The sequence below is a fragment of the Conger conger genome, chromosome 4, assembly GCF_963514075.1.
Source record: "Conger conger chromosome 4, fConCon1.1, whole genome shotgun sequence".
Classification (NCBI taxonomy): domain Eukaryota; kingdom Metazoa; phylum Chordata; class Actinopteri; order Anguilliformes; family Congridae; genus Conger; species Conger conger.
In genome coordinates, this window is record NC_083763.1 from 40,205,625 (window position 1) to 40,233,213 (window position 27,589).

The 27,589-nt window shown below is 40.3% G+C and overlaps 1 protein-coding gene across 5 annotated transcripts in view; it reads left to right on the top strand.

The window, feature by feature from the left end:
- Positions 1-201: 201 nt before the first annotated feature.
- Positions 202-27,589, top strand: part of nexn (nexilin (F actin binding protein)) — a 43,579-nt gene continuing 16,191 nt past the window's right edge. The window contains exons 1-7 of one of the 5 annotated variants that reach the window (XM_061237298.1): positions 202-325; positions 13,911-13,998; positions 14,370-14,561; positions 17,037-17,118; positions 17,265-17,413; positions 20,686-20,877; positions 26,750-26,926. In XM_061237298.1, coding sequence (XP_061093282.1) covers positions 13,972-13,998; positions 14,370-14,561; positions 17,037-17,118; positions 17,265-17,413; positions 20,686-20,877; positions 26,750-26,926 — 819 coding nt within the window. In that variant the 5' untranslated portion in view covers positions 202-325; positions 13,911-13,971. Of the gene's footprint in view, positions 326-9,785; positions 9,951-10,085; positions 10,209-13,910; positions 13,999-14,369; positions 14,562-17,036; positions 17,119-17,264; positions 17,414-20,685; positions 20,878-26,749; positions 26,927-27,589 lie in introns of those variants that run through there. The other 4 variants (XM_061237300.1, XM_061237297.1, XM_061237299.1 and 1 more) reach the window with 4 other exon arrangements.

The window sequence follows — 27,589 nt, forward strand, 5'->3', positions numbered from 1 at the left end:
GCCTTAACCAATCTGTTCATCAGACTAGAGTCTAAAGATACCTATTCAGAATCACTCTCACTGTAATTCTACAGGAGGGATATTCACCATTCCATTTGCTGTCCTTGCTGTCAATCATCATTATCTTGGTCCCGCTTCAACCAATCATGTCCCTCCTCTGGAAGATAAAAGCTGTGTGTTTGCTGCCGTTCGTCCTCTTTCATTCAGCGCTCCCAACTGATTGTGTGTGTGCGCGCTTGTATAGATACCCAGAAACTAGTGTATGACCATTCCTTTTCTTGTGTGTATGTGTGGTTATCTGTGTGTAGTCCAGGCCCTGGGACAGGTAAGATAGAGACCTCTGTACACCAGTGCTACACGTAGGTGGAACTTGTGCATAGATACATTAGGAATGGGGTGGTTGCAAACCATGTATTTTGTTTTGTCAGAGTAGTCAGATATGCAACCAAACAAATGTAGTACATTTCATTTATTTGGCAACATGCATATCCCTTGGCCTTGTAACCTAGATGTGTATGTATTTTTGTGTAAATATGTGTAAGAATTTAAATAGCATTTCACTTACACTTTGTGTTTTATAATATACACCTTGATTGCACCTTCAATCTTGTCTTGTCTTGATTATTTACACCCAATGCGCTCAACACCTTTCCACCCGGTCACTATATTTATGTTAAGCACTCCCTCCTAACCCTAGATGGGTTGTAACACACTCTGAAAATGACAAAACTTATACCATATCAAGTGTACAACAGATAAAACCATAATTTGAATTCTGCTTAAGGATGCAGCCAAATGTTTTAAAAAGTTCAACATAAAAATGTAGTGGTAATCTCTGTTTGAACAACATAATATTGTTTAATCAAATCAGTTATTTGCTATTGATGGGTAAGCTGCACCACTGAGCAGCTTGGCACAGGGCAACATTTCATTTGTCACATATCTTAATATAGCCAGGCTCTGGTAACTGATAGCTATGACATTAACTGTAACTGTAAGCCAATATGGAGAGGAAACAGCATCTCTCTTTTTTGGATCAGACATTTTACTGAAAGCATTGCTCTGTCACTGAGAGGAGAAGCACAGCAATGCTGTACAGTGTTAGTCATGCTGCAATAAAAATAATTAAAAGGCTGACCAAGTCACAGTAAATTGGCAGTTGACTTGTTCCTTATAAATATTTTGTCAACAGGTTTTGAGATAAATATTCTTTATAAATGTTTTTAACTTTTGCATTCTCGTGTTGGGGCGGCATTGCCGCCTCACAGCAAGGAGGTCCTGGGTTTGAATCCCCGTCGGCCGGGGCCTCTCTGTGCAGAGTTTGCATGTTCTCCCCGTGTCTGCGTGGGTTTCCTCCGGGTACTCCGGTTTCCTCCCACAGTCCAAAGACATGCAGGTTAGGCTGATTGGAGAGTCTAAATTGCCCATAGGTATGAGTGTGTGAGTGAATGGTGTGTGTGCCCTGTGATGGACTGGCGACCTGTCCAGGGTGTATTCCTGCCTTTCGCCCAATGTATGCTGGGATAGGCTCCAGCCCCCCTGCAACCCTGTTCAGGATAAGCGACTTAAGATAATGGATGGATGGATTGATGGATTCTCGTGTTGAGTGTGCAATATTTATTTTGCGGTCTAGTCTTTTGCATTTTGGCATTTTACCAAATTTCACAGAAACTTTTTGGGATTTTTTCTAAAAGTAATAATGTATTTACTGTTTTACACCTGTTTTTAGTCCACAGAAAACTGTAAAAAACCTTACAGTTTTGTAAGTATTTATATACACCCAGTGAGAACTTTATTTTGTATTTATTAGACTTCATTTTTAGAGTTATTCAGTGTTACTGCTACCTTCCTGCCAGCTTTGAAGAGTCTGGCCCTCCTCCTCTGACCTCCCTCATTAACAAGGTGTTTTTGCCCACAGAACTGCAGCTCACTGGATGTTTGTTGTTTTTCACACAAACTCTAGAGACTGTTGTACGTGAAAATCCTTGGAGATTAGCTGTTTCTGAGATGCTCAAACTACCCTGTCTGGCAACAACAATCATTCCACGGTCAAAGTCACTCAGATCACATTTCTTCCCCATTCTGACATTTAGTCTGAAAAACCACTTGACCCATATCTGCATGATTGTATGCATTGCAATGCTGCCACACAATTGGCTGATTAGACAATCACATGAATAAGTAGGTGTAATGAAGTAAAAATGTTCCTAATAAAATGCTTCTATTTTGCATTCTTTTATAATTTATTACAAACCTTTTAATTCCAAATTATATAAACAGCATAACAATTTGAGAGAAAAGTAGAATCTTTGAAAATGTCAGAATTTCTTAGTATTTGGTATGTCCCCCTTTTGCTTTAATGGCAACATGCACTCAACCTGGCATGGACTCCACAAATCTGTGCAAAGCTTGATGATCCATGTTATCTTTATGTGACAGTGTTCCAAAGAGCATCTTGTGATGTTACTGAATGCTTAGCTTTTGTCGGTCTTCAAGTGTCCCCGTAAATATTCAATGGGGTTGAGGACAGGTGAGCACTCCGTGCTCTTTTTTGGTCTTCAAGTAGTTCTTGCAAAGCTTTAAAGTAACTTCAAATGTGGTACTTTTGGACTGTGTGTGTGTGTGTGTGTGTGTGTGTGTATAGTACTGTGCAAAGGTTTTAGGCAGGTGTGAAAAAAATGCTGTAAAATAAGAATGCTTTCAAAAATAAAAAATTTAATAGTTTATTTTTATCAATTAACAAAATGCATGAACAGAGGAAGTGAATGAACAGAAGAAAAATCTAAATCAAGTCAATATTTGGTGTGACCACCCTTTGCCTTCAAAACAGCATCAATTTTTCTAGGTATACTTGCACACAGTTTTTGAAGGAAGTCGGCAGGTAGGTTGTTCCAAACATCTTGGAGAACAAGCCACAGTTCTTCTGTGGATTTAGGCACCCTAAAATGCTTCTGTCTCTTCATGTAATCCCAGACAGACTCGATGATGTTGAGATCAGGGCTCTGTGGGGGCCATACCATCACTTCCTGGACTCCTTGTTCTTCTTTACACTGAAGATAGTTCTTAATGACATTGGCTGTATGTTTGAGGTTGTTGTCCTGCTGCAGAATACATTTGGGGCCAATCAGATGCCTCCCTGATGGTATTGCATGATGAATAAGTATCTACCTGTACTTCTCAGAATTGAGAAGACCATTAATTCTGACCATCCCCAATCTCCAACTCCATTTGCAGAAATGCAGCCCCAAACTTGCAAGGAACCTCCATCATGCTTCACTGTTGCCTGCAGACACTCATTCTTGTACCGCTCTCCCTTCAGTGAACAATCAGTCCAGAGAACCTGCTGTTATTTTTCTGCACCCCAGTTCCTGTAGTCCATGGTGTATGACTTCTGACATTAAGACGTCTTCAGGAACCTCACCTTGGAAGCAGAGTTTGGCTGTTCCTCACCCAGTTTTAAACCTCCTACACAGCTGTTTCTGTGTCAGTTAATGATTGTTTTTCAACCTACATATTAAATTGATGACCATTAGCTCCTGTTTGGTACAATTGGTTAATCACACACCAATTATACTATACTGCCTATATACTAGACTATATGCCTACCAAATCCCTGACTTTATGAAAGTGTACCTAGAAGAATTGATGCTGGTTTGAAGACAAAGGGTGGTCACACCAAATATTGATTTGATTTAGATTTTTCTTCTGTTCACTCACTCTGCATTTTGTTGATTGATAAAAAATTTACTATTAACATTTCTATTTTTGAAAACATTCTTACTTTACATTTATTGTATGAAATTCCATTTGGCATATACAGTTTCGTATTGCTGCTCTAAAGCCTCCCTTATTTGTAACAAAACCCCTTAGTTGTAATAAATCCCATTATACCACACAAATGTTGAGGTACGATTGATTCACATAAACTGGCACTTTTTCAAAATTACATTAATCTTATCCTCCCAGATAAGCAGAACCATTTCAAAATTGGACAACAGTACATCTAAAACAGCATGTTGCACAACATGAATGAGGATGCATTTAAGAAAACAATGTGAACATAAAGCAAACTAGAATTTCAGTAACCTATTAATTTTGACAAAAATGTGTAAAAAGTGAAGCTTTTTTCGTCTATTTTTGCTAATAATCACAATTAGACACAAACTTATACTTTTAATTGTAGTATTTTTGCCCTGATTTACGATGATTACCTTTACACAATATATACAGTCCACACATAATGATAAATATTATTATGCATATATTCAGACATACGGAGATTATGATGTAACAGAGGTGTTCTGAAAGAGCAGACCATTTCCAATATTTTTTTTTTTCGTTTGTAGAAGTGTGGGACCCAAGGCTTGAATTGGTGTGTGTGTTCATTTTACGGCTCGCCCTTCATCACAGATAAAATTACATTTATCACTGACATTTGTTGCCTGAGAGACAAACTGAAGATAATTTCCACAATTGTTTCCATGACTGGGACCAAGATTATAGCCCAGAAACGAATACGTTACATTACATTAATGGCATTTGACAGACGGTCTTATCCAGAGTGACGTACAGTTGATTAGACTAAGCAGGAGACAATCCTCCCCTGGAGCAATGCAGGGTTAAGGGCCTTGCTCAAGGGCTCAACGGCTGCGTGGATCTTATTGTGGCTACACTGGGGATCGAACCACTGACCTTGTGTGTCCCAGTCATGCGCCTTAACCACCATGCAACAGGCCGCCCTATTAGGTGTGCACCAGTATAGTTTTTATGTTTGCAAGCTTATATCATATTGTTACAATATGCAATATAATACACTAAAAAGAATATTACAAAGCATGATCTTGTCCAACAATATCTTGCTCTTCACAGTGGCTGTTTACATCGTTCTGATTCTCATTGATATCTTTATCATGAAGGGAAACTAATAATATTATTATGACTGCTAATCTATGTCTCAGTTTATGTTTAAATGTTCAAACTGTTTTTTTATTCTAAAGTAGAAAGATCATGCATTTACCTACATGTATGGACTTTAAGAGCATCAGTTTAGGTGTGACGTTTGGTCCATAATTGCTTGCAAAAAACAATTTTGTCAATTGTGTCACAATTTTCTGAAGAACTGGGAATAAGATATAATAGTGCACTCAAGCCAAAAGACCAGTTTATCACCACCTTACACTATGAAATCAGTTATATTGTTAGAATATAATGTAACATACAGTTAGGACAGGATTCTTTTTTAGCATCTATGTTATTGTCTGCAGTGCATAACAGTGATAACTGAGACCACTTTATAAGAGTAATCTCAGTTTGTGTAGTCATTCTGTACAAAATGGGAGATTATATGCCTACGGCAAACATGAATACAGTTTGAAGCGTTCCTGGTTATGAAATCAAGGTAAAGGATTGACCATGAGAATCTGGTGCAATGAGAACCCACTCAGCTACGAAACTGCCAATGTCATTTCCTCCCTGCGGACAGGCTGTGACAATTGTTGGCTGGTGGGGGTCTGTTAGCCCTGCACTTGAGCCGTCTCCTTGGTGATGATGGCTTTTCACAGCTGTGGGGCTAATTTGGGCTTTCTCCTGCTCCTCTGTGCCCTCCAGTCTCCCAGCGTCTAAACAGGAGGGTTCACATTAGCCTCAGGACTCACAGAATCTTTGCCACACAATAGGAAGTATTGAAACTGAAATGCTGAGTCTCCAGTTATTCTAAGAACAAACAATTAGCACCATTTTTTGATTCGGTCAAATACATTTAAGTTCATTTGGATGACATTCTGATACCATTGTTCCCCAACGGTGCCTGGAACCTACAATATGTCATTGAAACTCAGAGCTGGGGTGTCTTTCTCTCCCTCATTAGGGGAGACTCAGTGGAGAAGAAATAAATATGCTGAATTGAATTTAAAAAAATGTTGTAACAATATGTAACAATATAAACCGGCAGTTAGAACAGGACAGAGACAAACAGGACATGAAACAGAACTGAGGAACTAGCAACACTAAACTGAAAACGACAGGTTAATATACACAGGGGATTGACAGGCAATGTGACACAGGAGAGCTGAATGACAAGTCATATAAGGAGTGGGGAGGCGGAGACATAAAATGAAACACAGGTGGAAACAAATGAATGAGGGAATGGAGCAGGAAACAGACTACTGAAAGCACAGAGGTAACAAAAGGCAAACATGCAGGGGAAGACAGAAAATCAGGAAACAGAAAACACAGAACCTGACATTAAAGAGCATTTTCTTACATTTTGGTTTCATTTTGTCGTCGTAACAGCATTTTTTATACACAGCCCCTCATTTCAATGTTTGCGCTAACATAATGTCAAATTTGGTTGTATTTGGTTGCATATGGCACATGGCCTTTGTATGCCATGACTTTCTGAAGTCTCTGACCTATCAACATCACCAGAGTCTGGATATCTTATTTCAAGGCATATGAAAGCGTCTTTGCATTTGAATGGATCTCTATGGGAATTTGGGGGTAGGACTTTATTCAGCTGTAAATTATGCTGATACGGTATGGAACACATTTGTCTAAATGGTTTTAAGTCATCAAGGGGTCCGAGGTATCAAAGCGACCTCAAACCACTATGCTGCCAGTAGGTATGTAGTAGATACTACAGGGGTTGTTTCTCCTGGATAATTTTTACATTGAGCTCAATAGAAAAAATTGTCCTGTTGAATTTATTTCCATTCAATCCTTTTTAACAGTGAAAGCAATAAAACTAACGCTTCTGTTTGCATAAACTATTTTACGATACCATTGTTTTAGCAATGGTTCCTTATTTTATAACATGTGCAGTGACAAAACAAGCATGGGGGGACCTCAACTTCTAAAATTAGTATTATTTTCATGGCAATAGTCTAGAGAACCAAATTCATAATAGATAAAAAAAAAATTTTAAAGGTGAGGGAAACATCAATCAAAAATCTAAAACTGGGGCGAAAATTGGTTTAATCTGAATTTTTTGCGAGAAAACGGTTAAAACCGACAATGATGAGCCTTGCGTATAGGTTAACGAAAAATGTTTCATACAACTTTAGTAAAGAGAGGGTTGGCTACCTGCTCATAGCCAGTACTAACATTAGCTCTCTGTAGTGACATGTAGCGAAGTTGTACACAGAGAAACTGAGTTTGCTGACAGAGAGCAAATGAAAGACGGCTTGGCTAAATTATTGCTGGTGCTAGCTTGGCTGCTTGGAGGGGAAATCAAAAGTTTGTATGGGTAAGCTAACATTCCAACATTGCAAGGTTTTAGTCTTTGATGAGCCTATATTTTATTCAAACATATGGGAACATCATATACTTTAATTTCAATAAATTAACTCTCATATTTCAATGGTTTTTATTTAGTAATCTATTAATCAAATTAATTGGCACCCCTTAAAGTTATTATAAATGAAATCAAACAAAGTTAAATTGGCAAGTAAAATTTTGTCAACCATCACCTCCATACCAGCAAACTCTTTGGAAGGGTGGCACAAAGACAGCCTTTACTGAGCACAATAAACAAAACCAAAACCGTAGGTTTGCCACATCTCATTGGAATTATGACTGGAAGAGTGCTATGGTCAGATGAGACCAAAATTGAACATATTGGCAATACATTCCACATGTTTGGTGCCAAAATGGAATACATGTAAGGAGAAGCACCTCATACCTACTGTCCAGTGGGGCAATGATCCAAGTATACATCAAAATCCACACAGAAATGGTTCAGTAAAAACAACAATGTTCTGCAATGGCTATCTCAGTCTCCAGACTTAAATCCCATGACAAAACCTGTGGTCTCAACTGAAGAGGGGGGGTATCCCAATTATATCAATGATTCAGAAAAGTTCTGCAAGGAGCAATGATCAAAAATCCCTCCAAATGTGTTCTCTAACCACAAATTATAGGAAGTAAGACTCATGGCTGTCATGTTTGCATAAACGTTAAACCAGGGGAGGCAATAATTATGCAATAATGTTGTTGTGTTTTTTTGTGCTTTTTTTGTGTTTTTTTATTATTGAAAAAATGCAAGACTTTGGTTGATTCCATTGAATCATTAATAAAGCACACTGCTTTTCACATATTGGAAAATAAAGCTTATGTCAATAACTGTATTATTTTTTAGTTAACAGCATTTTTTGTGTCATATGACATCATATGTATCAAGGGTGCAAATAATTCTGGAGCCAACTTTATATCTGTCTGGCTGTATCTTGTCCAGGTCATGGGTATGGGTATGCACTTTGTTGTACGTAAGAGCATCTGCCAAATGCCAATAATGTAATGTAAAGTAATGTAATGTCATGCTTCTAGAAGTAGTCTGTCCCTAGAAGGAAGTACATGAGCATTACAGAGCAGCTGGAATCTAATCTCTTCACCACAAAATGCTCTTCCACAAAATGTTACCTAACTGTAAAATGATATCAACAACAGAAAATAATGGGAAAGCCGTAGCACACAGGCAGTACCTGATGTGCTGGTACTTCTTGTTCTGTGGCAGTGGTCTGAAGTAAGCTGTGCCATCCTCCTTCCCAACCAGCGGTGTTCATTCCTGTGACTGCACTGTCTTTCACAACCCCTGCAATACTGCAAACGTTCTCACTCTGGTCTTCCTGAAGCATTTCACAGTCTCTGGAAGATTGGCACTTCTGAATACCAAGAGATAGAGCAGCATAGGATACTGTTATCTAACAAGGTCTTCATCATTTTCTCACCTCAGACATAGCATAAAATAATGCACAGAATGAGAAATAGAATTGTAGAACACAATTCATACCTGATAATTATTTTGCTGACATTGCCTACACAAATCAGACATTGGTTTCTGCTTCTGATGTGGGGAAGAAGTGTTTTCCAGAGCCTCCTCCTCCTGGTCCGCTGAACAGCACGCTCCTCTGAAAAAAAAAAAAAAAAAAAAGCAGAGTAAATTACATTAAATTAATATGAACTTCACTATGGCGGCAAATCAATGGCAAACAATTGTGGGAGAAAACCAAATCTAAGCACAAAATATTTGAGGAACCGTGTGTGCAGTGCAAAACTTCATGAAAATGGTTTTGTCATGTGCTTTTACAGACCTTGCATGCCCGTCACTGAGTACAATATTTTAGCCTTTGAAGAGTAATCCAGGCTTACACACAATCTGAATATGAGTGCAAATAAGGCACCAAAAGTAATCGGACAGTTGGCCTCTCAGGTACTTCTGAATAGTCAGGTGTATTCAATTGCTTGCTTAGTGCAGGTATACGTATATAGTGTTGATTCTAGGCTTTTGATTGCTTTTGGAATCTGTTATTGGCGTTTGTCAATATGAGGAAATAATAATAAAAAAATAAAAAAATAAAAAAATAACCGTCAGAGACTTAGACTAAAAAATAGGGTTTTCAAAATAACATTTTGTTGGAACATCATAAAGAGATTCCAACACGCAACATCCAATATTTATGTAAATACCCTAAAATTAAAGGGAACAGTCTGCACTTTAACCTCTTATTTATTGTTTCATTTCAAATCCAATGTTTTAATTTAGACCCGTTTTAATTTAATTTAATAAAATTTCACGTTTGACATCATGACGAAAGCCATCCATTTCATTATGCCAAATCATCTTTGTGTTGTCATGTTTATTTTTATTGAAACACTTAGTAATGACTAGCGGGGTGCTAGAGTATATGCGCCCTGCTGTTGAACAGCTGAAGTTGCCGCTGCCGCGCCAGGAATGCGGTAGATGGCGAGAGACACGAGACTTTTAAGGAAACTGCCAGTCAAGACGTTCACCCATACGACATTGAGTCCACACACAGGGAGTACACTCCACAATTGAGTACAGGCGTCCCTGTGCTTAAATATTTTTTATTTATCTCGTTTCATTACGTTTGATCCACAATTACGGGGGAAATTCTTAGGAGAGAGGGATACGGAGGACAGATCAATTGAACGAGGTAACTTACCCGTATAACTTTCCGTTGCCTGATTCCCCAATATCAGACTGCATTCATATAATTAGGCTAGAATATGTCACGCGTTAGCAAAATTACCTCTCTGCCAACTTTCGTATTCTTTTTTCAGGTTCATAGATTTCAATATGGCTCTATTGAAATAATGATAGTATATTATACAAGAACATACGTCATAAAAGGAAACCCCAACAGTTTTAAATGGGAAAGATACTAATTTTCGAAATGTATTTAGGCCTAATGGTATGTATTATGGTGACGTCTGTCACTCGTCCATATGGCTTCAGAATATTCCTTGTCTTTTTTGAGACGCTTAACGTCTGACACATCAAATGCAGACTACTATTTGCTTGTTTAACACATCTTTTAACACATGCTACTAACCAGAGGAATCCAGTTTTTAAATATTGTGTCATCAATTGTTTGCTGTAAGGTGATGAACAGTTTTATAATGTATATTAAATTGTATATAATATTGTTGAACTAAAACCATGATGATGAAGCAACTGTAACTCTGGAAAAGAAACAGCCATTCGACAGATGAACATGTGTTGTGACATACTGGGGAAATGCTGAGATTTTATCTTTAGCATGTGTTCTTCTGTTCAATAGTACAGACAGATTTAGAATACTGCTGAGACCTCTAAGGATTCCTGTCTGATAACTATTCAGACTTGATATTTGCATGTTTGAAAATATTCTGTGCCTTGAATATTCTGAGCCTTCCAAAAGAGTCCTTGTGAAATGTCTTCCATTTTTTTCCAGGTAGAATGATAAGAATTTAACCTAGCTACAGTTACAATTTTAATGTGGAGCTTGAATTACATAAATTTCCATACATATCCAAAATAGGTATCCAAAATATGAGTTCAAAATGAGTATAACAGTTATAATTTCATAATACTTCACTTATTCATCTCACAGTTACTACTGATACACATAATATATGTAAGAGCCATGGTAATAGATTGGTATCTGTGTATGCTTTTTTTTTTTTTTTTTACAGTTGTGCCTTTAGTGTGCCTTTATTTCTGTGAGAAGTAGAGAGTATATAGGTATACTAATATACTATAGAGAAAACACAGGGGTTAGTACAGTGAAACATGATACTAATTTCCAAAGTATGGTGGACACTGCCACTTCTCACTCTGAAATCTCACAGCAAAAATAGCCAAGAGCAGATGCTCTGGACACACATGCGAGTCTCAAATAGACTATGATCTGACCAGAGGCACATTAGGGGGGAAAAGCCTTCCCTTGTAAACTCGATGGCACTGAACATTTAAGTCAAACAGAGATTACGGTTTTCCTGCATGAGAGGTTGCATTACTTGTTTCAGTATTACCCTCAGTATAGTGTCACTGTGATCGACTCATAAGAAACAAATGAACCCATTCACAAGTGCCACTTTCTCCAGTCAGTGTCTTGGCAGAAACAAAGCAAGACCAGCAGAACACACGCATTACTTTTTTACATGGCATACTAATTTCCAAACAAACTTCTGTTGATAACCTGAAGCTTTATTTAGCTAAGGATTGATGCATTACCTTAGACATATCAAGTCTTTATGGAACTCCAATGGAGTGTATGATGATGAAGAATGTTTTCTGGGCTGGTGTACCAACTTAATTTTCACGGGAATTCTTAAAGGTACAATAGGCAAGATTTTTGACCATTGTAAAGGGGCTTATTCTGAAACATGCACAAGCATAAACCTTGCCCATCGATAATGGTGGAGTCAACCAGCAAGGGATCCTACATCTCCTATAGTATAACCAAAGAAAATGAGACCTAGGTGTCGTGTGTGTAGTGACAAATTTCAGGGAGTGTTTAGCTAAACCTATATTTGTCTCAAACTGTAAGTTACAGTTGCATCATTTGTGGTAGACTATCATCTTTGTTATATAGCCAGCTAGTTACATAGCCAAATAACTTGCTTGCTCATTGCTTGGTTGGATAAAGTTAAAACTACAAAAAGACAAAAATATAAATAGTGTTGTATTATAGCACAATAAAGTCAACATTTCATTAAGTCAGCATCAAGTCACTTGTTCGGCAAACATTTTCTTACTAGAACACTACGAAAAAATGGCAGGCTATGTTGCTGTTTTTCACTGACATTTCAAGAACAATTACAATTGTCAGTATTGGGCAAAACTGGTCAAAGTCATATTATAAAAGAGCTTTGGCACCTAAAGTATTCATTCACTAGAAAGGTTCCATTCAAATTGGCCCATTACAATATGAGACTCAGAGTAACCTATTTGTAATTCAATGATCTCTCTATGATAAAATTTGATTGAAGTGCTGATTATACAGTGCAGTCTGTAAGTATTTGGACAGTGGTAGAATTTCTGGTAGGGGTAGGGTTTTTTTTGGCACTGACATCTTTTGCCTCTGAAACGATGCGGCTAAGAAAAAAATCATGAAACAGACAGAGACATCATAGGAACATCAATACGAAAGAGAACACTGGTGATCTCAGTAATCGCAAAAGACATGGTCAGGAAGACCTCGACAGTTGATGGACAGAGAATTCTCGGCATAATTAAGCTATAGGGTTTTTACGCTCGTAGTGGGGTGGACTATTTGAAACGTTTATGTCTCAGTCCTCATGTTGGCGCCAATCATGTATGGGAAGCACATGGAGCCACAGTCAAAACACTGGTCAAATCCCCTTTCAAATTTGACAATATTGTATCAGACCACTCAATTTTTAGGTGAGCAAAAGTATTGGAACATGTGACTGACAGGTGTTTCTTGTTGGCCAGATGTGTTCTGTTAGATTGATTGGTTAAATAATAAATAGTTCTAAATGTCTGCTCTTGTTTTTATCCTTGGGTTTTCCTGTGAATACTGCATTTGTGTTAGAAAAGATCAACCAACATGAAGACCAGAGAACTGTCTTTGGGAGAAAATCAAGCTATTTAGAAGCTTAGAAAAAATTGATCAGAACCATTGGACAAGCATTGGGGATAGCTTGTACAACAATTTAGAACCAATGGAGTACAGAGCCAAAAAAACAGAAATTGTACCAACTGTCCAAATACATATGGATTGCACTGGATATTGTTAACTAATTTCACTAAAGTTGACAAGTTTTTCATTTTTAAACATTGTCCAAGCTGTGTAATATGCTCCATGCAATGCATTGTCCAAAAGTTAGGACCATTATTGGAGCAAGGTTCTCTTGCCCCACCGTCCAAATACTTATGGACTGCAGTTATATTTTAATTTTTTTAATAAAACTGTATTTTCAAGTTTGCTTGCAATTTAAATGGTTCTCAATTTACCAATCACGCACAAATCTGCAAATTCATGTTTTGTCCAGAATCCCAATTTCCCCGTCCTGATCATCCAAGATAAAAAGGTGTTCACGTTTGTGGACATTCCTAGTGAGAAACAGCAGAAGTTACATCAGATGAATTTTTCTGCAGACTAGTTCTATCATATTAATTTAGTAGGTCTCAAGTAAAAAGGTAAAAAAAGTAAAAGGAGGCAGTTCTTTGGGGACTTAGGTTTGGATGATAGAAGCGGACATGGGTTGGTAGGCTTGAAATCCTGGTAACCAGCTACCAGTTATAGCTTGTCACCAACTACCAGCTACCATATTTTATAAACCTAGCACTAGCTGGTCATCAGCTACCTCCAACCAGCTACCATGTTTCACTAACTTAGCTCTAGCTGGTCATCAGTTACCACCTCATGCTGTTCATGAGCTACCAACTTCTAGCTACCATGATTCAGAAACCTAGTTCTATCTCGTAATGCTGGTTACCAGCTACCAGCAAAAGCAGTTTTTTTCCAGCAGGGAGGCCTTACGTTATCACTCTCATTGAAATTTGCAGGGCTTTTTCATCTGCATTGCTGGAAAGGTTTAATATGAATACACAGATACTGTGACAACTGGCTGCTGTTGGATAACCCTTCTTTTCTTTGTTTAAGTATCTTCTGAAGCAGCACATTCAGAGTTTGGGGTCCAGTCAAGTGCCCGAAGAGAGCAGCTATGACTGACGTGGCACAAAAACAAGAGGTATGAGCCCCAACTGTCTTTTAGAATAGGTGTTTTGTCAGTAGAAAGCTTAAAATAAGCCATTCTGAATTTCAGTGGCCATGTGGCTTTACTACTTTTTCCTTTGTGATGTTTAATGTAGTTTCTTATACACACACAGATTAGGATTAGGTCCAACACAGGTTAGGGATGCTGAGCATATAGCTGAGGGAAATCTGTTTATGCCAGAAAATCCTGGATAAGATTGAAAATGTGCAATAAAATGTTTGGCTCTTCCAGAGTCTTGTCAGACTCTGACCCTGGATATGACTTTGTATTATTTCTCTGACCTTCCTTTTTCTGTCCTTTCCTTTCTGTCGATGTTTGTGTGCCTGTGGATATTTCACATAAAGAAACTCCTTTCCACTTCCAAACCTGTTATGAGGAGCTATGTGCCCAAGCTTGGAAAGGGCGAATCAAAAAGTAAGTTTGAGGCTATGCAGAGGGCAAGAGAAGATCGTAGTAAAAGGCGCAGTGAAGAGGAACAGAAGAAAAGGAGGGAGCAGTATTTAAAGGAGAAAGAATGGAATCGCCGGAAGCAGCAGGTTCACTTTGATAATCCTATTAATGTCCTGCATGGCACAGTTGTGACAGTTTCTAATACAGTGTACCTTGTGCCGTGCTGAGTGTCATCCCTTAATACAGCAATTCTCCAAATTTGGTGAATCTTAAGGCACCCTACTGTCAAAAGCAAGTGATATACTGTACATTGATGTGACATGTTAACGATAGGCATAAATGTTCTTTAGTGGTTTGAATTCTGCAATAATGCATTTTAATTACATTTATTTTGGCTGCAGTAAATGGGTTTCAGTGTTTCCCACAGGATTTTGGGAAACTGTGGTGAGGGTAACCCAAATTGGCTGGGGAGATATTATCCTAGCAAGCCCCAGGAGAAAATGTTGCAGATATTAACAGTTAAATGCATCAGTCTGGAATATTAAGAGGCAATATTCACCAAGGATTTTGTGTTTGCAGTTGTATCAACTTGTAAGACACTTGAGTCTACACTAGTTCAGTTATCAAATAAATTAATTGTCACGTTGTATTGTTTATTTAAAGACCCTGTCCAGTCAAGATTTTAAAATGCTTATATTATTTAAGCCATACAACCATATTGCTTAAAGTGGTCGTTAAAACATATTTATCAAGCAGCTCATACTTTCTCTTGAGTCTTGAAATATTCTCAAAAATAATTATTGAATGTGCTTTGTGACAATCACAGGTGCCTGAAACTAAAATATTACATTGATGTCTTATTACAAAGAGGAAGAACCAATGAGCTTTTGGGAAATCTGTGTTCTGTGTTCTGTAAAATAAAAATATTGGCTAATGTTCGGCTAAGCAAAATGGATACAAAAAGAAAACCAAATTGGACTGTGGTGAAAATTGTGATGTTAGTGGAAGAGGTTGAAACCAAAAAAAAGAAATAATTAAAAACTAAATTAAAATTTTGCCTGGACAAATGCGAAAATAAATGGTATAAACGTTGGATCCCAGGCTCTTCAAGAAATCTCTTTCAAGAAAGGAACTTCTGGCACTGGTTTGTACACTACATTATTTATTTATTCATAAGACACATTTGATTCATATTGAAATATTGCTGATGAACATCGGTTATACTTTAGAAGATATACTTTATATTCAGATGGACGTGCCACGCCTAAACCTCTAAGCGCAGTGGCAGAGGTAGGTTCTCTACAACCTGGGAGAAAACAGTGCAGTGGAGTTGGTGACTGTCAGGACACTGAATTACTCAGACTGCAGATCGTATTAAAGATGGTATTCAATTGTTAAATAATTATTCCACATACGTTCACTTGAAATTGTTGAGTATCTTCTCAATAATTATTTTATTGCTGCATAATCACAAAAAAAAACAAACATAATTACAAACAAAATTAAATGTAGGCTAATGTTTTCCAGTAATGCAGAAAACACCATATCGTCCCTTCTGCCTGTAGAGGAACTCCTTCCACTGCTTCCAGGCCCATCTGAAATTGCCTCTCCAACAGCAAGCATTAAGACCCTGCTCCAAGGCCCACTCTTATGGAAGTTGAGACCTCTGGAGCTCTCATAAATATCTGTCAGGTTGAGTCTTTTAAAATCAAGACAATTGAAGTCAAGAAATTTGATGAATCACTTTTATTCTTAAAAGTGAGTGTACACTAATACTAATTTGTTACATTGAGCGACTTGATACATTTGGCCCCTGGCGTCAAAATTAAGCTTAAACTAGTATCTGAACTTGATTAACACTCAACAGTTGAGAATAGATTTGTAATTGAAATTAGATGACATAGCACAATCGGGATATAGCTTTGCCAACTTGATGCTGGAAATAATACAGACTACTTGTAAAGTACACGTTTGTAGCTACCGTCAGTTGTTTGAAATCACTGAAATATTGCGAGAGTTACCTCAGGGAATAGGCTACTGTATCAAACTTGGCCAGCTATGGTGGCATATCAATGCCAAAAATAGCAACAGAAAACTAAATCTAGGTGAATAGAAATCCAGAAGCCATGTGCCCAACCCAAAATTTTGTGCAAGCAAATTGTTTTTCTGTGCCCTTACAGCCCTTGTACCTGAGGAAAACCTGTCTTTGAGTGCAATATTGTAGCATTTCAGGAGAAACCCAGGCTTTGGACGTGCACATAATCTGAAAAAGTGCACAATCTGAAGGAGTGCACACAACTACTGCTTTTGTTCACTTCCCTGCTTAAACAACTTTTTTTTGTTGTGTAGGCGCATGGTCACTTGCTTTTTGAAATCATACATGTTGGACCGTAAAATGAGAACTGTTTGTCTGTGAAAATAGCAATAAAACTTTTCAGTGTCTATGTTGCACCAATCCCAAGATAGATTTTGAAATGTTTTTACTGAATAACAACATTGTAAGAAATCCTAGTCCTTTGTTCATATTGTTTTACCAGCATGGCTGCTCAGAGCACAATAGCGCAAAAAAAATGTTCCCAGATAAAAAATAACCGCAGTGCACTCTGTCTGATCCTGCACAGATAAAGGAACTACTTGCCTCAAGTGATGAGGAAGAGGAGAAGCCAGTCATGCCTGCAAAATCATATGTCCCAAAAATAACAGGTAGGCCAAGGGGACAATGCAGCAGGTGGGATGGGTGAGCTGTGAACATGCGTGTGTATGACAGTATTATAACTGTGACCATCAGCCTGGTCATGTCAACGAATGACGAGTAATAGTGACAGGGAAATGTGTATCTGGGCGGACAGGCAGTGTGAAGGGAAAGTTTGCAGAGATGGAGAAACAGCGCCAGGAAGGGGACAGGAAGAGGACGGAGGAGGAGAGGAAAAGGCGGGCCACTCAGGACACGCTCGAGAAGGCCAAGATCCAGAGAGAACTGGCCAAGAAAGCTGAGGAGGTAAGTCGCTTCTAACCAACCTGAGACTGGGAATGACACATGGGGACTGTCCTTGATTGAAACCTAACTGCTGCAGTACCTTCCGACATCTCTGATTATTCACATAATCATCAGCACCAGGGCTGGATGGGTTATTTTTAGCATCCTCTGGAATTTTTACAGTTGGTACAAGTTAGTTTAAAGACCTGCAGTGGAACATGCCTGAGAGCACAGGGTACGTTATAACTTTGCCGCCCCTCTGCTTTGAGAGAGCGGCTCACAGAGCACCCATGATACTTCCTTTTTTATAACTTATGCACGCACATATGACCTCCTATTATGTTTTAAATGTTCAGCTAGTCCCAAAACAGTTACTGAATGGATACAAACTACTTATGACCAACAATCAAAAGCCTGCTTACTCAAACTGAAATGGCACCATTCAAAGAAATTCACGTCCAACATTGGTCAACACATTTAGGTAATTAGAAGAGCACGGACATGCAGGTCTGACCCAAGTGCATTAGTAATATTGTCCTGTAATATTGTTGTGGTTATACATGGAATTATACTGAACTCTTTTCAGCTCATCTTCACTCCCTGGGGAATATTAATGGGACAAAAAGTGAAATGGTGAGATGTATGGCATAGTTTCTACAATAAACTGAATACATTTGGGGTTGAGATAAAAAGATGAACACTAGACAAGAGTTCAGAATTTCAGCTATTATTTCCTGGTATTTACACCTAGAAACTACACAAACTACATTTACACTGTTAAACTACTTAGAACATAGCGCCTTTGGAATCAGACCACCCAATTTTTAGGTGAGAAAAAGTATTGGAACAGAGAGTATTTCAGTAAATAAAGTTAATCGTACTTAATATTTGGTAGCATATCCCTTGCTTGCAATATCTGCATCAAGCCTGCAACCCATTGACATCTCCAAACTGTTGCATTCTTCTTTTGTGATGCCTGATGAAGTCCCTCCAAATTATTTTGGACACAATTATCAGTAATTTGGCAAACATAATGTTTTTGTTGACTTCTGAATTCATCCTGCTGCAAAGGATTTGTGAGCCCACTCCAGAAGCATCCATGCAAGGCGAAGTCATGTCACTTCCTCCACCATGCTTCACAGATGAGCTTGTATGTTTTCGATCATGAGCAAATCCCTTCTTTCTCCACACTTTCCATCACTTTGGTAGAGGTTAATTTTGGTCTCATCAGTCCATAAAACTTTGTTCCAGAACATTTGTGGCTCATCTATGTAATTATTTGCAAATTATAATCCCGCCTTCCAATTCTTACTAATGATGAGTGGTTTGCATCTTGTGGTATAGCTGCTATATTGCCGTTCTCGAAGTCTTCTTTGAAAGGTTGATTGAGATACCTTCACTCCTGCCCTGTGGAGATTGTTTGTGATGTCACTGACTGATGTTTTTGGGGTTTCACAACTCTCACAATGTTTCTGTCATCAACAGCTATTGTTTTTTTTTGGTTGACCTTGGTATGACAGCGGTTTCTTTGTTTTTCAGGACATTCCAAGTTGTAGAAGTCATCCCCAATGCTTGTGCAATGGATTTCCCCATTTATCTAAGCTGGGCTTGCTTTTCTCACTAAAACTGCTGTTTGGTCTTCATGTTGGTTTATCTTTTCTAACACAAATGCAGTCTTCACAGGCAAAACCCAAGGTTAAAACCAAGAGTAGACATTCAGAATTAATTTTGTTTAACAAATCAATCTAACAGGACACATCTGGGCAACAAGAAGCACCTGTCAATACTTTTTCCAATACTTTTGCTCACCTAAAAATAGGGTGGTCTGATAAAAAAGGTGATATGTTCTAAGTTGTTTAACAAATCTAGATAAAAATACCAGGAAATAAAAGCTGAAATTCAGATCTTCATCTCATGTACATATTTTGACCTCAAACTCAATTGTCTTCAGTGTATAGCACAAATAATGGAATTGACCATGCCGTTCCAATACTTTTGGGGGGAAATGTTGTATTTATTTGTCTAGTATTTTTCTACATAAAACGATGCATTTTCTTTACTTCTATACTTTTTTTTTCACTTTACTGATGGTCACATAATGTCAGTACCACAAGTGACAAAGAAGATATATATACAGATTTTACAGATTAAATGGAAAAAGAAAAAAGCCCTGTGCAAAAGTTTGGGAACCCTTTTTGATTATTATTTCTTACTTTAAAAAAAGATTATTACCAAGGCCCAAAACCATGTGATTTACTTGTTAGGGCTTCAATGAGTCAGGAGTCAATGAGTATAATTCCAGGGTTGAACTTTTTATTCTGAAGTAACTCCATGCCTTCTAAATTTCCAACTGCAGTACTTCTGGTCTTAACGACCATGGGCTCCTCTAAACAGTTGTCCAAGGATTTCAGAATGAAAATGGTATATTTCCACCAAGAAGGAGAACGCTACAAAAATAATTTGGCCACCACCAAAGAAGGAGATTAAAGGGTGAAGCCTTTGTAGATAGGAACACCTTGCCAATTGTGAAGCATAGAGGTGGATCCATTATGCATTGGGTTTGTGTGGCAGCTGGGGGTACAGGAAATATTGTGCAAGTGGAAGGAAGAATGGATTCCACCAAATATCAAGAAATTCTAGAGGCTAATGTTCAAAGGTCAGTCCAGAAATTGAAGTTGAAGAGAAGTTGGGTATTCCAGCAAGACAATGATCCAAAGCATACCTCGAAATCAACCATGAAGTACCTCCAGGAAAGATGGATGAAGGTTCTGTAATGGCCACCACTTCAATATTATTGAAAGTCTGTGGAGAGATCTCAAACATGGCTACATGCAAGGAGGCCGAAGAATAGTTCTGAGCTAGAGGTGTTGTCTTTAACACACACCTTCCTACTCATGAGTACCAGTCCAATTAAAGTGCTGACAGGGGCAGAAAAGAGTACAGGAGCTGAAAATAAGTCAAGGTACTCCAAAGAGCAAAACACAGAAGTGTCAGTTGGTACACTTCAAGCACTGTACTATTGTCTTGCTCTGGCATGTGCAAAATAAATACAAAAATAATGTTTTTTAAGGCAATGGGTCATTGTTTTTTTACTGTCATAGGCGGATACTGAGATAATTTTATTTTTATTATTGTTATTGTTGTTGTATAATTTACAATTAGACAATGGAGGGATCATACATGACATTGCACAAGACTATATTTTAGACTCTCCCTTTGAAACCTTTATATTACTTTTCTGTTCTATTTGATTCTCTATTTTCAACTGTGGCTTTTGATTGAACACAATGTAGGAAAAAGATGATTCCCTGCTTGTGCAAGTAGTTCCAACCAAACCTCCAGGCAAGATCAAAATCAACTTTGAGGACATAGAAAGGGCCAGAGAAGAGGAGGAAAAGAAGAAGACTGAGGAAGAGAAGAAGCAGCGGTATGATGAGCACAGGCGTTCCTTCCGAGATGCCAAAAGGCGATCCAGGTTAATACAGGTAAGGAGCAGCCCCAGTTTGGCATTTCCTGTTAAAAGTAGAGTCATGAGTTTCAGAATTTTGAGGATTTTCTTTGGAATTTTTAGTCAACAAACATGATGTTGGCTTAAGTAATGAGAACAAATGTATTATTATAAAACAAACAGTTCAACAAAAAATATATTAAATAAGAAGACATGAATGCTAAAATATGCGGGGTTCTCCTGAAAGAATGTAACAGTGGTCATGTGCCACTAGTGTGTTATTTGCACTAGTGTAATGATTACTAATCTTGTTAACTTGTCAGTCCTCCACACCTTATTTCCATTCACATGCTGCTCTGAAGCAAATTGTTGGCACCTGTCTACACCTGTATATAAGCTCAGTGTTCACGTCATGTCTTGGCAAAACTGCTGCCTCCTGTTTATCAGTGCACTTTTGAACGTTTTTCCAATCTATTGTAACTATTCATTACCTGTTACGATCCAAGCCTGTTTACTGACCAAAGTTATTGACTTCTGTTTTGTTGACCACTGCCTGCCTGTACCACAAACTATTGCCTGCCGTCTTTGTGCTTTTGCCCTGCGGAGCGGACTTCGGTCTTGACTCTTGCACCGCCTTCGACTCTGAGCCTGCCTACCATCTGTCTGCACTACTGCCCCACTGACAGCTGTCCTGGTTACTGGACTTTTTGCATGGTGTACCGATTTCGAGACTGCCTTCTCCCTCGGTACTGTACTTTGGTTTTGGCTGGATTTACTGTGTATGAACTTTGCTTGTTTTTGACTACGCACATTGGACAATCCCTTATTCAAGCCCTGACGGGACTTTATCACACCTCTGTTTGTCTCAGTCGTGCATTTTGGGTCCAACCCCCACGCACCCGTCTCAGAACAATTTCGCCATGATGGACTCTGCTGACTCAACAGCCATGTTCCATGCCCTCCAGCAACAAGGCGCCATTGTGCAGCAACACTCTCAAAGGATCTGCGAACTTCATCGGGAGATTCGAGAGCTGTGTGCTGAAATGAGGAGACTCGCCATTGCGGTTCAGCCACACCCAGTGGAACAACCGGCCAACCCGCCCGCATCTCCACCTACCAACCCCATGGGAACCTAGCAATTCCGGAGCCATAACAACCCCCCCGGAGAGGTTCAGCGGAGAACCGGAGAGATGCAATCTGTTCCTGCTCCAGTGTGACTTTGTGTTCCGGCAGCAACCACAGACCTACAACAGCGATGACCACCGGATCGGCTACGTGATGGGGCTACTCAAGGGGAGAGCTTTGGACTGGGCTACAGCTGTGTGGTCCGGGGTTCATTCCCTCCCCGGTACCCAATCTTCGCTGAAGAGATCCGTGAAGTCTTCCAGCATGCATCCTGCGACCCGGAGCCATCCCAGCGCCTGATTGCCCTTCACCAAGGCAGGAAAACCGCGGCGGACCATTCGATCGACTTCTGCACTCTCGCGGCAGCGACCAACCTGGCCAGCCGTATCCCAGGCGAGGGTCAAGTTCCCGACCGGAGGAGGAGCAAGCTGAAGGAGTAGAGCCCATGGCCCTTTCCTGTGCGGGTATGAAGATCTCACCCGAGGAACGGAGATGTCGAAGAGTGAAGAGCGTTCCTGTTTCTATTGTGGGAAGCTGGGACACATCCAAGATCACTGCACCCTCCGGTCCAAGAAATCCATCCCAACCATTGAGGTGAGAGCGCCTGAGAAACATGAAAGGTCTGCCGGGAACAACCATCGTCCCACCCTTACCACCATGTTGATGCTTCCCGACAGAACGATCCAGGTTAACGTGTTGGTTGAGCTGATGCAAACCTCATCGACGATGTGATGGTCAAAGAACTGGACATTCCCACCCTCCCACTGCCCCACCCCGAGAATGCTCGGTCGTTGGGTGGAAAGACGTTTTGTTGCATGACCCACATCACCAAACCCATCCAGCTGATATTTTCTGGAAACCATCATGAGATGATTCAGTTCCGCGTCATCTGGAATGACCCGCTCATTTTGGGATTACCCTGGCTCCAGAGACACAACCCCACCATCGACTGGAGTTCAAGCCAGATTCAAGCCTGGAGTGTCACCAATCCGGCCTGCAATCCGCTCCTGCACCAGCAGAGGGTGCATCCAATCCACCACAAGTCCCCAAGCCCTCCCTGGAGAAGGTGCCCACCCCTTGGCCACGGTCTTCTCCAAGACCCAGGCACAGATGTTTCCCCCTCATTGACCTTACGACTGCACCATCGAGCTACTACCTGGTTCCACACTCCCCTCAAGCTCTACAACGTCTCCAGACCTGAAAGGGAGGCCATGGAGAAATACATCCGGGAATGCCTATCCAATGGACTAATTTGCCCATCCTCCTCACTCGTGGGCGCCGGATTCTTCTTTGTGCAGAAGAAGGATGACTCATTGCATCCCTGCATTGGCTTAACAACATTACTGTCAAGAAAAAATACCCTCTGCCATTGATGGACTCCGCCTTTCATCCTCTACACAATGCCACCATCTTCACCAAGTTAGACCTACGCAATGCCTACCACCTGGTTCGTATTCGAGAGGGTGAAGAGTGGAAGACCGCCTTGAATACCTCCCTCGGACACATTGAGTACCTGTTCATGCCATTCGGCCTCAGTAACGCACCCGCTGTGTTCCAGGCGTTAGTCAATGATGCTCTTCGGAACTTACTGGGCCGACGCATATTTGTTTACCTTGACGACATCCTGATCTACTCCACCAATGTCAAGGAGCATGAGACTCATGTCACACAAGTCCTTCAGAGATTTTTGGAGAACAAATTGTTTGTCAAGGCAGATAAGTGTGTCTTCCACACAGACACTGTTGAGTTCCTTGGTTTTATTCTGGAGAAGGGACAGATCAGGGTGGATCCCAAGAATATTCAGGCGGTCACTGACTGGCCCACGCCTTCCTCTAGGAAACAACTCCAACGCTTCTTGGGATTCGCCAACTTCTACCATAGATTCATTAGATCTTACAGCCAAGTTTCTTCTTCCGACAATCGGCTGCACCCTTACGTGTTCCTCTCCAAGAAGCTCTCATCAGAAGAGAGGAATTACGACGTGGGGAACCGAGAACTCCTCGCAGTCAAACTGGCTCTGGAGGAATGGAGACATTGGCTGGAGGGATCCGAGAAACCTTTCATCGCCTGGACCGACCATAAGAACTTGGCATAATTCCAAATGGGCAAAAGACTTAACTCACGCCAAGCTAGATGGGTACTGTTCTTTGGAAGATTTAACTTCAAGCTCACCTACTGCCTGGGTTCTAAGAACGTCAAGCCAGACGCCCTGTCCCCACAATTCGACACCTCCTCTGAGCGAGTGGCGCCTGAAAATATCCTCCCTGTTTCCTGCACTGCCGCCTCCGGAAGATTGAGGTGGTGATCCAGAGGGCTCTATGGGAGGAGCCCGATCCCAGGTCCAACCCCGGAACATGCCTCTACGTCCCCTCAGTTGCTCGGACACAGGTGCTTCAATGGGCTCATTCGTCTCCCCCGTCCTGCCATCCCGGCTTTACCCGCATCTTGGCGGTGCTTAAGTGGAAGTTTTGGTGGAGCTGCATGGTCCCTGACACCAGGCGCTTCATCAAGGCTTGCACCACCTGCACCAGAAACCCCTACCAAGCCCCTACTGGACTACTCCAACCTCTGCCTGTGCCCGGCCGACCCTGGAGCCACATCAAGGTGGACTTTGTTACCGGACTTCTCTCTAAGGCGGCCCACTTTATCCCTGCCCAGATTACCCACCGCCCAAGAGACTGCGGATGTACTTATCAAAGAAGTATTCCGCATACATGGAATCCCCTCAGACATCGTATCTGACCGTGGCCCACAATTCATTTCACAAGTGTGGAAAGCTTTCTGCCTGGCCCTCGGTCCAATAGGCAAACTGAGAGGGCCAACCAGGATTTTGGAGCCGCGTTACATTCTGTCTCTGCCAAGAATCCTGCCTCATGGAGCAAGATGCTCACCTGGGTTGAGTACGCGCACAACAGCCTGCCCTGCGCCGCCACCGGAAAGTCTCCTTTCAAGATCTCCCTGGGCTACCAACCCCCACTGTTTCCTGACCAGGAAGCTGAGATGCTGTTCCCTCCCTCACCACCCACATGAAACGATGCAGAAAGATTTGGAGGGACGCCAAGGCCGTGCTATTACGCACGGCAGACCGTAATCGGTGCTTTGCTGATCGCCACCGCACACCAGCCGCGGCCTACAAACCAGGTGACTCCGTCTGCCCCCTCCCCCCTGCATCATTGATAACCACCCTACTTTCACTGTGAAGAAACTGTTGAACATTCGTAAAAGGGGCCGTGTTGTGCAATACCTGGTTGACTGGGAGGGTTATGGCCCTGATGGGCATTCCTGGGTCGCTCCCAGTCTTATTCTGTACTACTCATTGAGTACAGTGAACCCCAAATTAGTACAATTATTCTGGGGGGGGGGGTCCTGTCGTGTTTTAAGCTTGTCACGTCATGTTTCATGTTTAGTTATTGTCTTAGTTATTTTATTGTCATGTCATGTATTCTGTTAGTCTAGTCTTGCCACGTTTTTGTTTTATTTCTTGTTACGTTTCATTTTCATGTCATGTTACGATAAATTTTTTAGTCTAGTCATGTCACGTTATATAGTTTATTCGTGTCACAGTAGTTATGTCATGACTTGTTTGTTTTATGTTATGTTGTTCCGTTCATTGTTTAGCATACACTTTTTTGTGTCTTTCCGCAAACCTTGCATTCATGCTTTCTCTCTCTCCCTTGATGTCGCTCACACTTCCCTAATTGTTTAATTTTCCCATATCTTCTTACTAATCTACTAACGTTAGATCAGGATTGGGTACTACTAACATTCTAACCATGTGTTTATGTTTACCTTATGTTTCTTGTGCATGTCATTTACTTATTTACTAACGCTGGGTCAGGATAGGTTTATTACTAACGATTACTAATTATCTTGTTAACTTGTCCACACCTGATTTCCATTCACATGCTGCTCTCAAGCTAATTGTCTGCACCTGTCTACACCTGCACATAAGCTCAATGTTCACGTCATGGCGAAATTGTTGCCTTCTTTTTATCAGTGCACTTTTGAGCGGTTTTCCAAGCCATTGTCTACCTGTTACGATCCAAGCCTGTTTACTGACCAAAGTTATTGACTTCTGTTTTGTTGACCACTGCCTGCCTGTACCACAAACTTTTGCCTGCTGTCTTTGTACTTTTGCCCTGCGGAGCAGACTTTGGTCTTGACTCTTGCACCGCCTTCAACTCTGAGCCTACCATCCGTCTGCACTACTGCCCCACTGAAAGCTTTTCTGGTTACTGGACTTTTTGCATGGTGTACCGATTTCGATACTGCCTTCTCCCTCAGTACTGTACTTTGGTTTTGGCTGGATTTACTGTGTATGAACTTTGCTTGTTTTTGACTACGCTCATTGGACAATCCCTTATTAAAGCCCTGATGGGACTTTATCACACCTTTGTTTGTCTTAGTCGTGCATTTTGGGTCCAGCCCCCATTCACCTGTCTTCATCTTTCACTTTTAATATTTATTTTGTTTTGGAGTTTATTTTCATGAACCAATGTCCTTTTTGTCGTCAATTTTATTATCTGTTCAGAGAAAATGTTATGTAAGACTACAATGATCACTGGCCTAAATTATTTCTCATTATTAACCCTGATTGTTTGGTTGTTTTTGCTTTTTTGGGTGGTTGTAATGCTCCAGAAAGCAGAAAATGACTTAATATCATACTTAATTAAAATTAACTAAAGATATCTGGAATAATCCCTCTCTTTACAACCCAAGGTAAAATTACAGTAAAGCTCAAATAGTAGCTGCATATCTAATAGCCCTATCTGTCGATTCCTAAGCAGGAAGAGGAGGCTCAACCCAATGAGAAGGAGCAGGTCACTCCAGGCAAGCTGAAGCTGACATTTGAGGAGCTAGAGAAGGAGAGACAGGAGTTGCAGAGGAAGCAGACAGAGGAGGAGGCCCGGCAGCGGTTGGAGGAAGAAAAGAAGGCCTTTGAGGAGGCAAAGCTAGAAATGGTAGCCACGCACACTGCCGACCAAGCTTACATCCCCCACATTTTCATTAAGTTAATGTTTCATGATGATAATAGTAGATGCGTGAATCTTACAAAACTGAGCAAACCTACGACTGTCCATCAATATGGTTGTTCAGAACACCTATTTGAGTAGATAATTGCATTGGAAAGAAAAACTAATGTTGGTTGCTAGCCAACTGAAAACTATTTAGCTACATCAATTATTGTTCAAAATGAACAGTCTGGAATACAGTCTGGGGTTACAGCAAGGTAGACAGTTAAATTGCAAATAAACTGAGATGGCAGATAAATATGTGGATAAATACAGTGCTGCTTGAAAGTGTGTGAAATCTACAGGGATGGTCATTATTTTTGTATAAAATAATAAATGATCTAAACCCTGATTCATAATAAAGACATTCCAAATAAAGGACACCAACACCTTTAGCAGCGATAACGTAAACGTCTCCTATAGCCCATTTTCAGTCTCTGACATCTGTTGTGAGGAATTTTTGCCCATTCCTCCTTTATTTAGAATTTAGCCAGTTGGGTAAGGCATGAATATACCCAATATGAATATATCAGGTCCTGCCACAGTATCTCAATCGGATTTAGGTCAGGACTTTGACTTGGCTGATTCAAAACACAAATGCTCTTTCTCCTG